General features: G+C 36.0%; 1 protein-coding gene across 1 annotated transcript; it reads right to left on the bottom strand.

Moving 5' to 3' along the window:
* Positions 1-1,057: 1,057 nt before the first annotated feature.
* LOC149844846 (ubiquitin-NEDD8-like protein RUB2) lies at positions 1,058-6,891 on the bottom strand. Its single transcript, XM_089997359.1, has 3 exons — positions 6,759-6,891; positions 5,820-6,079; positions 1,058-1,427 (listed from the first exon to the last, which is right to left on the bottom strand). The coding sequence occupies exons 1-3, from the start codon at positions 6,849-6,851 to the stop codon at positions 1,313-1,315; spliced, it is 468 nt and encodes a 155-aa protein (XP_089853485.1). The 5' UTR covers positions 6,852-6,891; the 3' UTR covers positions 1,058-1,312.
* Between the last annotated feature and the right edge of the window lie 6,618 nt (positions 6,892-13,509).

Below are 13,509 nucleotides of genomic sequence, written 5' to 3'. Positions count from 1 at the left end.
ATTCTTCTATTCTCTTTGTCTGCTCACTCAATTTATATAAGTGATTGCACCCACACGCTTGAAGAGCAACGATTAACTTTATTTTTATTATGAGATTGCCCTTGCATGCTTGACGAGCAACGATCACTTCAATTTTTGTTGTGCACTTGAAAGGCCATGGGGTACACTGGGGCATACCATGAAGCCTTGGCTTTTAGCCCGAGACAAAAATTATTTGCACTAAAAGTAGATTTGGTAATTACCACATCTTAGAGACTACAAGAGCTATGCAAACATGGCAAGTTGAAGGATGTCAAGAATTCAACACTCAATAGTCCTAAGGCCGTAAAAACAGGGTCATTGGTAAGCAAAAGCGGTGGTCGAAGGGTTTTAACTGCTTGGAGGTGGCTAGCAGGGCATCGATCTCTCCCAGGTCCCACACCCCCTTGTTAAATTAAAAACAGAAAATGTACTTCCACCTTTTAATAGTGTTAGAATCTTGATCTCTCTCACGTTTCCGAATGCATAAACTTCCTTGGACTCTCAATTCCCAAACAGAGCCTTGTTGGAGTCCAAAAAATTCAGCCACTTAACAGGCCAGTTCTTTATCAATCCTAGGTCAGCAACAGACCTCATTCATGTGAAGCTGCCAGTCCCTGACTCCAACCTCGCAATAACTGCTAATCAGGGATATTCTCTAGAAGAGAAAATCTCGATGATAATTTTAAAAACATTATTTCAAGAAAATACCAAGAATTCTTGGCATATTTAAAACTTAACCACCATGAGACTCGAATCCGAGAAGGTTCGGTTATGATGGTGCAACCTAACCAGCCATATCATATTTCTATTTTTTGTGAATCTATTGATAGAAGTCTTGGAGATACCTGAATACGGATGAAAAGAATGGATGAATGGAGAGAATAAATGACCATACCCATCAGGCTACTGATCAAAAGCCAATACCACGATTTGCAGAAACATGGATGACAACCCATTTTAACAACCCTGGTAAGATTAGTCTGACTGTAGAAAAGCCAGGTTTTGACAATAACTAGCCTTACAACAAGAGGTACTTAACAAGCATCTTCAATTTGAGATCAATAGAAACCAATAATGAATGATTGTTTTTGTGCAACAGCAGTATGAAACCTTCATCAGGCAGCACCCTCGGATCCATTTGCCTATAAAAAGATTTAGGCCTTCACAAAGATTATACAGAAGTCATATGTTCGTTTATGTAGAACACAAATCACCAAAATCATGCAAAGATAGATAGTACATGGATTTGCAATATTTTAACTGTCATGTATGAATAGAGCAGTGACGATCTTTACTCATGACGACCACCACGAAGAGCGAGCACAAGATGAAGAACAGAACCACCCTCAATGTTGTATTCACGAGCCGTCTTGTCGTCAGCCAATTGTTTGCCAGCATAAATCAGCCTGTGCATGCAGCAAGTTTGATGATGCAACAGAAGCAAAGAAGCAAGTTCATACGCATTTTGATCATTTGTAGACTCATCATTAAAATGCAAATAGGACTCAGCAAATGCCAGTTACAAGCATTGATTGACAAGGTTTACACTTTGAGATAATGTCAGTGCAATCTGTGCAACTGTACCATAATCCACCATACAACCATATGATGCCAATTAAATCATGTTGAAATACTAAATAACGCACAACAAGCACATACTATGGTTGTGACTTACTTCCAAGGAGAGCAGATCAGTTCATATTGTATATAACCCATTTGTCAATTACATTCAATCCCAACCGCACATCTCACTTGATGATGAAGATGCAGGGGGACACCAACCTCACAGTTGCCAAATGAGTTGGGAAGTGAGATTGAATATAACTGATGATTGGTTATATACAATATCACCTGACCTGCCATCACTTCCAAACTGAACAAGATGAAAAGTGTGGTGCAAGTCGCAACCTTCAATCAATCACGAAATGCAATAAAAATTACAACTTGCAATGTTACTGAATCTCTTGAAAGTGCACGTTTTTTCTTTTTAAGCAGCAAAGAAAATTTTCCTTCCAAAAATGGAAAATTTTAATATAACAATTAAATTAATTACTTAGACCAGGGAAAATAGAACATGAATATAAAAAAAATAAAAACTTTTAACATATAACCAAGATTGAAAGCATCAAGTCTCCCAACCCTCTAATTTTCAAGTTGAGCAATGATAAAATTTGAGAAGAATATGGTCATTGGATACTTCCAATGGAATTTATCACTAGGTTTTGTTTCTACCTGTCTTGTATTGAACTGCGGAGGAAGATCACAGATGAAAGGTTGATCATAAAGAAGGGACATTGTTCCTTTGGAAAAGGAACAAAAAGATTTGTTCTACTTCATTTATTATAGCATCAAAACTTAAAAGAGACATTATGTATTGTTTGCAACCTCAGCAAAGATGAAACAAAAGATTATGCCAATATAAAGTGCAATTACACTTTTAATTTATATAGGTGAGAATATAGGGCATGATCGTGTAGCTGTTTGGCCCTGAATTAACCAAGCACAAAATCAGTAAGGTCCCCTCGCGTCTTCAAGGACAAAGATAGTAGCATAAGGTCCCCTCAAGTCTTCAGGAAGGACAAAGCTAGTAGCATACCAAAATGGAATGAACCATACCAAGTTCCTTCTTACCATTTATCCAAAAAATAAAAAACACAGCAAGTAAATTACAAAATTAATCTACATTAAACTGAATCAAAGGAAAGAAAAAAATTTGACAACAACAGAATATCTTTGCAATAAGACATGAAACTCATTTGGACCCTATATTCCTGATTCACACTCGAACAGCTCTCAGATCAGGTGTACGTAGTCTGCATCACCATGTAACAAAAATACTGGAGAGAGCTGCTACAGACAGTACAGAAGCACAGTACACATCCCCTTATATAATGACATGATCCTGCCGAAAAACATTTCACTTTCCAGTAGGAAACAAACAAAGTGTCTATGTAACAAAAACTCTGGAGATATGAATCCACATTCTCTTGTATGATGACATGAACCTGCTGCAATACATTTCACCATGGTAGCAGCAAGTTAAGAGAACAAATTATGTCACACACATGATCATGGTTGGCAAAGTCACCAAATCACACCAATGACATGGTTACTCAGTTCGAACAGGGCCCCAAATGATTTTCGATCGGAGATAAAATAAAAAATTTTAAAAACTCGGTTGGGACCAGACTGGTTGCCATTTGAGGAAGCGGGAAACGAGGCACTTTCAAAATTTTAGGAAGCGGGAAGCGTGGGACCACTTAGGAGCGAGTAGGGAATCATCTCGGAAGCGACCTAGGAAGCGAAAAAAATAAAAATACAAAAAAAAAATAATAAAAAAATGAAAAAAATTGGGGAAGTGTGGGGGAAGCGCGATGGGAAACGCGCTTCCCATTAAAGGGAAGCGCGCTTCCCATTTAAAAGTGGTGCTTCCCCGCACGCTTCGGAAGTGCGACGTTTCGCGCTTCCCCTTTTACCTAGGCGCTTCTGGTAACTCTGGACCAGAGTTATCAGAAGCTTCATAGATAGGTGAGAAGCGCACTTTTAGAAACTCACTTCGGAAGCACGATACTCCTTTTTAAAATTGATAGGAATTTCGCTTCTCCTATGCTTCCCACACGCTTCGTCCATGCTTCCTATATGTCGTCTCGCACTTCTTTTCATGTTTTCTATGTGCTTCGTCTCACGCTTTCCACTCACTTCCCATGTGCCCTCTCTAAATTGGTCATCATCATTTTTGGTTTGGAAAAAAATATAATTCTTACTCCAAAAAAATCATGAGATTCAATAATAATCATTTTTATTTTAGTTTTTATTTGCTTCCCATTCAATTCTCATATCACTTTCTTTTTTATTCTCATTTTACTTTCAAATCGATTCTTCACTTCTCGCTTCCTATAAATTTTAAAATGCTTCGCTTCCCACTTCCGCTTCCTATATTTTTTTTTACTTTCGTTTCCTAGTTTGGTAACCTTGGTTGGGGCTTAGTGTAACTGGTCAACTCATCTGGGTTAGACGAACTTATTAAGAACTGCTCAAGTTGGGCACATTTCCCTGTTTTGTTTTTTAGAAGTTCGATTTGATAAGGAAAGAGGACATTGTTTAAGTTGCCTTATTCATCTTCACTGTTTCTTAAATCCTAATAATTAATGTGTTGAGTTCTCCCTATGTGTTGCATTCTAACGGTAGATGCAATTAATTGAATATCTCCAAGTCCCATGTGATTAAATTTGTAAATCAAATACCTTTTTATTTTACACCATTCTACACTTTTTTCACATGCATCTAATTGGCATACTTGTACTTGATTTGGTATTCATAGATATACTTGGTTATCAAAGTAAGCACTAAAAAAGACATGATATGCGACTTCTAATTTTTCATGTTAATTATATTTCCTTTTTACATGTTCATAACTTTTTGAATATTTTAAATTTTTTATTTCCTGAAAATTTTTACTTTTAAATATATTAAAAACAAAAACTCCTGAGTCATCTGAGTTGACTTGCCAAGTCATGAGTTGCAGGTCAACTGAGATCCTTGGTTTGTCACACACACACACACACACACACACACACACACACACACACACACACATATGTGCACATGTCAAGAAATAAAACTGAAAGAAGGTTAATGTTAAAATTTCCCAAACAACAAAACTTTCTAATCCAATAAGCTATGTCACACGGACTCTTCTAACAGGGCACCGCACCCGCGTCGCACCCACACCCAAGTGGGTGTGACACTTGGACACAACTTCCTTTGTGTTAGGTGAAGTCAACCACATTGAGGTCCATTTCTATCCAAAAGTAGATTTAGTTAACCCTAATCAAGTCTATTTTTATCTATATTATATATATACATATATAAATGCACACAAATACACGTAGTGTTAACTTAAAACTGTTTATATATATATATATATATATATATATATATATATATATATATATATATATATATATATATATATATATATATATATATATATATATATATATATCTTCCTCGCACCCAAGGTTTTTTAAAGTGCCACATCGCTGCATCCACACCCGTACCTGCACCCGCACCGCACCTATGTGGCATAGCCAATAAGCCATCTACAACAAATTACAAAAAGAAAATATAAATAGAAAATTAGATGAAAAAGTTAACATTATCCGTCTTTAATAAAGCATGTACACTAATAGGTATTTCAGGACAGAACTCGATTGTGTCCCCACAAGCGGCACCATACATATTACAGCGAGGATGAGATGAAATGCCACCACTACAACCAACACACAAAAATAGATAGAACTGAGAAACAGATCATATGAACCAGTTATAAAAGAGGGAAGGTGGTCACAGCTACCACATAAAAAATAGAAAGGGAACAATCAAATGCACAGATAACAGCGGATTACAATGATAGCTGGATTATTAAAAGTTGCATTATAGTAGCCAACGTGTGCAAAGTTTGAACCCAACTAGGGACAGTCACCCAGCTTGACAATCGAAGAAGATGGAAAAAAAAAGAGAAACATCAGTTAGGAAAATTAGCCGAACAGATAACCAAATGAAGTCTATCAATTTAAGATATAAATAACCAAGCAAACCAATTAAAGGTTGACAAGAGAAATTCAGATTCCAGAATAGCTAAACAATGTGAAACCAAATAACAAGACGATAAATCAGACGGACACTAAAAACAAAAACTTGCATGCAAATGCTCAACCAAGAAAACACATAATTATTTCTAAACTAAGCGATCAGACAAACCCATCCGCAATTAGTGAAAAACACAGAGACCACACCTCTGTTGTACAGGCGGGATGCCTTCCTTCTCTTCCACACGCTCCTTGATCCTGTCAATGGTATCGGTTGGCTCGATATCAATCTCGATTTCTTTCCCAGTAAGTGTCTTCACCTTGATCATGGTTCCACCCCTAAGCCTCAAAACCAAGTGAAGGGTGGACTCCTTCTGGATGTTGTAATCTGCAAGAGTCCTCCCATCTTCCAACTGCTTCCCGGCAAATATTAGCCTCTGCTGATCCGGAGGAATGCCCTCTTTATCCTGCAGAAAACATAACACCCGTATTCTCTATTTAGACTATCACCCACAAAACCAATAGAAGAAAACAATGGAAGGAACATTGAAAAGAGGGAATAGGACCAAAAGAACCCATTGAAAAACAAAAAAAATCAACAGAGAGGAACTCATTAGTTCTTCATAAAGCAAATCTTTCTGCCTTAGAAATCAGACCGAAAAGATGAAACTCAGAAAATCAGCCGAGCCCCACAAAGGCCAAAACGTCAACTTCTTCATCCATGAAAAAATTGCAATCCAAAAACAGCATATTCCTTCAAAGGAGAGCTAAAAGATGGATTTGTGACCCCTTTTTCAGTTCTAAAAGCAAGCTCACAAAAACTAAAACCTAAATTAAGAGCCAAAAATAGGAGCCCTTTCCATCAAGAGAGAGAGAGAGAGAGAGAGAGTAAAGAAAAAAATCAATAGATGGGTATGTCGCTACCACTCAGCAAAATGGTAGTCCGAAAAAAGAAGAAAAAGAAAAACCAAATTTCATACTCCAAGCACCGGTTTCTCCTCCTTCTCCTGATACAGATCCCTCGGAAAACCATACCAACAAACCAAAAACGCCCAACAAAATGAAAAGAAGAAAAAAGAAAGGAAGAAAGGGCTCGCAGAGAGAGAAAAAGAGAGGAAGGCGTGATCTCTAGTGTCTCCACAGAACCTGAATCTTGGCCTTGACGTTTTCGATGGTATCGCTGCTCTCGACCTCCAAAGTGATCGTCTTCCCCGTCAGGGTCTTCACAAAGATCTGCATCTCTCTCTCTCTCTCTCTCTCTCTCCGAGTAAACAAGGGAACGCCAATTTTTTTTCAATTGGTCGTCGTATTTATGTTGGAGCACAATCTCTCTCCTCTCTCATTTAAGAAAATCCCATTTTCCCCTAATTTCAGTTATGGGTCTCACATTTCTGAAATTCCAGAAATTGGCACTATTTTCTCGTAAATTGCTAAACAAAGACCTGCATTAGGGGATGCCAACAGTTGCGGTTTGGGTCAGATATACGATCGGCCCGAATCCGTTTAATCAGATTTGGTAAGGTAAGTTGCATCCGATTACTAAACCGGTTGGATTTCGGTATAACGAAATCGGATTCGAAGTTGGATCCGATTTTACAAAGCAATCCAATAAATGCTAGTAGATGCATGAAATCTCACTTTCCAAAAATAGTCATTCAAAATACCACCATTAATAATTGAGAAGTGTTGTTAAAGTAATGAAGAAGTTTAATAGCATTTTTGAAAACCAACATCAATACTAACAAAACAATAAACTCTGTTACTATTTTCAGCATTTCAATAAATGGGCAACAAGTTAGAAAAATAAGGACTTTCCTAATAACAAGAGTTCATTCGGATTAGGAGTTCTTATTTAGACAATCCGACTCGGATTCAGTTTTAGTGACTTCAACTCATAAGCCAATTAAGGTAGATCCAATTAAGTTGGTCTCAGTAATGCTTAAATAAAAACGGAGTCCAACCCGTTCACATTCTTACTCGAATTTATTATTGTACTTAACTCAAAACTAAATCACAACTGGGATTGCAGTAATAACCTTTATGGTTAAAACTTCCAATTGTTTACTTTTTTTTTTAATAAGGATGAATGCCTATATATTTTTCAATTTTCAAAGGATAATAACATAGTATAGAAAATTAAAAAGATTGAAAATTGAAAAAAGGAATCATATTTGCTAAGATGATAGATGTTGATCTGAGCTCCTTATTTGATTATTTGGAGAAAAGGTTTGGCTCATATTTAGAATTTTAGAAATGTGAAGCGCGTATTTGAATTAGAGACTAAATGTTGGCCCTTAAAATGAAATTTTTTATTTTGGAGTATCTCTCTCATTCCCTTTTAGAAAAATGCACTGTTCAAGGCAAAAAAAAAAAATCTTAGCCATGTAGTATAAGCAGGGGTGTTAACAGGTGAAACCAGACCTGTATCAGATTTTCAGGTATGGTATCGGGTCCAGACCTGACTTTAATCGGGTTTACTATAAGAGAAACCATACCCAGAGCCTACAAGAACTACATAAACCAGAGCTGGTAAAGTAATATTTTTTATCATTTTTACATGGAAAAATTGCAGGTCTTAATCAGAACTCGGGTCTGGTATAACATTTTACAAACTATACCTGGGTCCATTTATTAATCAGTCCCATAGTGACAAGCTTTTTTATCGGCAATTTCTCGTTTTTCAAAAACTCACAAAAACTTGAAAAAAAGATCATAAATCTCACATTTTTTCAGCAAAATCTCGGTAATAAAAAAACAAATTAAAAATATAAAAATTATTTTTTATAAAAAAATATTAATAAAATTTATTTAAAAATAAAAATACATGATTTTTTCATGATAAATAGCTGTTTAAAATGTAAATATGGCATTTAAATCACGGTATTTATATTTTTTTCATAAATCTCATGATATTTTGAAAATCTCACGAGAAATTGTTGTTTTAAACTTTCAGGCAATTTCTCGCGATATTATAGTGAGATTTTCATAAATCTCGTGATATTTGTTACTATGATCGGTCATTCAGGTCCGGACACAGGTCTTAATCAGGTTTTCTTGTTTCTCACCATAACCTGACCCTATAAGGTTTGGTGCGGGTAAACCCGACACCTCTAAATATAAGGAAAAGTAAGGGGATTAAGGAAAATTTATAGGTAATTTTTGTAAACAAGAAAAAATAAGAAAGGTGAAAAAAAAACACTTCAAATGCTTGTTACGAATTTAACATTGTGGTTTGCCCTGGCAAAGTCGATTCCTAATTAAATGAGATCTGAAATCATGTCCAATTGAGAAAACAACTCTCTTTTGCCTTTCTCTTACAATTGATTTGTCGTGAGGAAATGGAGCCCATGAGAATGTTTATCTCATTTGGATGAAGAAAGCTTTGGCGTGAGGGAACAGAGGTGATGAGAATCTTTTTTCTCATTGAGAAGGATTTGGATGAAAGAAATTATTCTTACGAAAAAAACAAACACACCTAGACATACAATCATTTTCCTTTAATGCGCTGAAAATAAGCCAGAGAAGTTAGAAACGTGGCTAGTGCCGACACGTGTAAAAGGAATCGTATCATTCGTATCAGAAAATAACTGATTGGAGTATGTATTTGTAAAGGGTTGCAAACAAGTTGAACCAAATAAAATTTTTAGGTTGTTTAGGCCTGGTCCATTAGAAAATATGAGTTCAAGTTGAGTTCGAGCTCGCCTAGAGCCTAGCCTACCAAGCTTGGGCTTGGTTTGATTTTGTTGACCTGCTTTATGTTGAGTTCGAATATGATTTCAAGTTCAACTTCACTGGCTAGTATGAGTAGACAATATTGGCACCAAGGGTTGATAATCAATGAAAATAAACCTTTTTAAGGGAACAAGTCAAAGAAGGATTTTATATGAATACTGCGATCAAAGAAAATGGTTTTATCACCTTGAAAATTAGAGTTCTGCATTTAGAGTTTTAAGTGAAAAAAAGAAAAGGAATGTTCAAAATAAAAGAAAGGCTATATAACATCAAAACATTTTTCAAAAGAAAAACATTATATATATATATATATATATATATATATGAACCAACTTGCTACAAACGTTTGTAGGTACAACTATCTCTTTTTTTATTTTTTCTATTTTTTTTTTTCATTAAACTAACCTTACAAATGTGATATTGGACATGATTTTTCTTAGTATGAATTGGGTCATAGATCGGCCAATTAAGACACCTAAGCAATTTTTATAAGTTTTCAAAAATCAACAATGTACAATCTGCTATACATTTTTGGGTCATAAAATCATATTTTTTTGCTAAGAAAACATAATTGAAAAGCCAATCCCCACTATTTTGGACATGCCGAATCTATCTATGAAGTTCAATTAGATCAAAAGAAGTTGCACCATGAAGATCTAGAGTGTTTGTACTTATGAATGTTTATAACAAATATTTCTCCCATATATAGAGAAAGAGTAACTCTTAAATTATTTGTCCTAAATCATTCTAAACACTTCTAAGAAATATAATTTAATGTGTTTTTTGCTTAATCCTAATTCATAGATGTATTCACCATTGTTTATTCACAAAAAAAGTTATCCTTTGAATGGAATATATTTATAGTACCAAAATTCTACCTTTGAAAACAAAAGATTTTATAAAAAAAATAAATAATATATATTATATAAAAAGTAATTTGTTTTATGCAGTTGAGATTATGGGTCAGGTTATGCAAAATCTAGGGAGACCTCATTTGAATGTATTTAGAGGATCTGGTATATCTCCAACACTTGTGATTATGGTATTATATATACTGATGTTTCTTCTCCCAAGTTAGCAAACTTCATATATATATATATATATATATATATATATATATATATATATATATATATATATATATATATATATATATAGAGAGAGAGAGAGAGAGAGAGATTATTTTAGCCTTCGTTCAGTGTTGTCTCATGGTGCAGTAAGAAGCAACCTAGAATTGCACTTTCTTTTACAGAAGCTGAATATAGATTAGTGACTATGACAATAAATGATTTGACATGGCTTATATGTCTTCTTGGTGATCTCGGATAGAAAACAAATTATCCCATCTTGCTTAGATGTTATAATAAGAGTGCTATTCTGCTTGCATATAATCGCGTGTTTCATGCAAAAATAAAACACATTAAGATTGAGCATCACTTTATCAGAGAACAGGTAGTTGCAGAAGATGTTGATTTGATTCCAGTTTCTTCAGCTAACCAGGTTGCTGATATCTTGACAAAGTCATTTGTTGTGGCTCAGTTTGAGAAGTTGCGTGGTCAACTTGGGATTGCGGTTTTAGAGTCAACACTAAAGGGTAGTGTTAAAGTTGTGTTGACTGAGTCTTTGACCATGTTTATTTTTTACTTAGTTTGAATCAGAATTTTTGGTTTTTTTATGTAAAGGCAAGCTGGGGTTAGGCAGACCCCTACCAGTTATTGTTCAGTCATACCAATGGGGTTTGAAACTGTAACGTCTCGGCACAATGAGACATGCACTGACAGCTCCTACCAACCACACGGAGCCCTGTTGGTTGGCATTTTTGTTTCTAATGGTTGTTGAATCATTATAAGAGTTGATAGAGTAGAAAATAGTCCACTGTTTTGTAGGAGTTAATGGAGCTATGTGATTCTCTTCTCATTAGAGAAGAACATATCGTTTATTGATTTTTACCTAATGCAGGATCCCTACATTATAAATAGGAGCCTATACTTACAGTGTCAATACCAATGCAATGAGTGTGATTATGGTGGTTATAATTTTAAGAAAATTTGAATTTTTTCTGATTGAATGTGTCTCTTTTATTCTTCTCTTTTCTCTCAAGTTCTTAATATTTTAATTTGAACCCTCAACCATTGTTGGGGGGGGGGGGGGGGGGGGGGGTTGAGATGTTCTCACATCTGGTGAGCCATATGGCACTAGGGATGGCAGTGGACCAGGAGAAAACCGGGCCCTGCCTCACCTCACCCCGTTTGGATCGGCGATGAAGGGCATGAAACGGGGATGAAGGTTAAAATCTATCCTCATGCAGGGATGGACTTATGCTTTTCTCTGCCCCCACCCCATCTTGCTCTGTCTCCAATCCTTTAAGGGATGACTATAAATCGAGAGAAAACGGAGCCCTGCCTTGCCTCACCCCTGTTTGGATCGGGGATGGAGGACATGAAACGGGGATAAAGGTGGGGGCGGAGGTTAAAATCCACCCCCATGAGAGAAGGAAGGCAGGGATGAAAGTTCAGATTTTGAAACAGGGTGGGGGTGGTCCACTGTTACCCCTATATGATGAGAGGGTGGTGTATGTTCCCCCTGAACACGGGGCCGCGTGTTCAGGGGTCCGAATGAGTGCCACGTGGCACTCATTCATGTATGGAGGAAGATCTTGGGTTTTGCAATATTCCTTCCTTCATACACAACCAGTCGATTCGGACCCCTGAACACGCGGCCCGTGTTTAGGGGGGTAACATACAACCTGCTCGGCTATATGACACCAGCAATCATTGGCTAGCTGAGGGCCTTGCTAGTGTTTCCACTCTCTACCAATGTTGTCAGTATCAGAATCACACCTGTATTGTTTCCTAATACAGATTCTCAAGTGAATTGTTCTGAATCGGCCAAAAAATAATTAAAAAATATTACTTGTTAATCATAACGTGACGCATATTAAAACCATTGAAAAGTATTTAAATGATATCTAAAAAATAATTGTAAGCTATTTTTTACATTTAATCTCAACCAGCTATCGGCCAATTTTTTTTACATTTTTACACGTGACCTGTATTATTTTTTACATTAAAATACTATTAAAAATATATGATTCAGGTCAGTATCATATCATTTTCTGGCGATATGATACGTATCGCCGATACCCGATACTGACAACACTGCTCTCTACAGCAGGCTGGACCCCAGCTCTTTAGAACATCACCTACGCTTATGAGGCCTTCAGCTGGCCGATGGAGGTGGCCAGCCAGCCACCGCCGAGCACCCACAGTAATCAGCCACTGCAAACCGACGAAGATGTGGCAACTCTCTCGAAACCCAAATGCTTTTAGGTTTCGAGAGGAAGCATTTTACTTTTATATAATCTCTGACATTTGCGTATTAGTGATGGTATTTTTTCTGAAATTATTAAAGGGGTTCTGGGTTTATGGTATATCACTCCACATACAAATATTTTATTTCAGAGTTTCTAATCGTTCCATGATTCTGTATAATGGACATTTGATTGTTGTAGTTCCAGTTATCAATATATTGTTGTTTAGTTCTTGAACTTTTTGAAAATAAAAGGAAAGGAGAAGGCTTTGATTTAATATCTGGAGAAAGGTTAGAATTTCTGAACAATACATAATGTTAGATTTTACAGAAAGGGGGACAGTTTCCAAGACACTTAAAAAAAAAAAAACAGAAAATCCGTTTGTAGCTTATTTACCTTGTATTAGTCGTTCTTGGGATCTGGGTCAGAATAAACTTGGATCTGAGGTGGCCAATTTACATTGGCGTCGTTACACGGCCAAAAATCGTGCAGTTTGACTGAATTAGGTGTAATAATCCATATTTGTGGATATATATGGATTTGACAGGATAACGTGTGGATTTAATATGACAATATTAGATTTATGAACATTTTATTTGGTTAAGTGGAATTACTTGTCTTAGTATGGTTCTTAAATTTGCCTTTGTTTTGATGAATCATCCTTCTTCACTTCAAGAAAAAACTCTTACTGGTGTGTGTTCCTCTGGCGTGTTAGTAAAAGAGCATTTTCATTGGTACTATTTTACTTAGTGGGTTATACTAGCCAAAGAGGTTTTTTCATGCACATAGAAAGTGCGTTAGTAAAAAAAGAAACACATTTAAAAAAAAAAAACTTTTCAGGTGTTTACATGCACT

The sequence above is a fragment of the Nuphar pumila genome, chromosome 2, assembly GCF_984573655.1.
Source record: "Nuphar pumila chromosome 2, dmNupPumi1.hap1.1, whole genome shotgun sequence".
Classification (NCBI taxonomy): domain Eukaryota; kingdom Viridiplantae; phylum Streptophyta; class Magnoliopsida; order Nymphaeales; family Nymphaeaceae; genus Nuphar; species Nuphar pumila.
The sequence above is the reverse complement of the archived record's forward strand: the minus strand, read 5'-3'. Positions and strand labels throughout refer to the sequence as shown.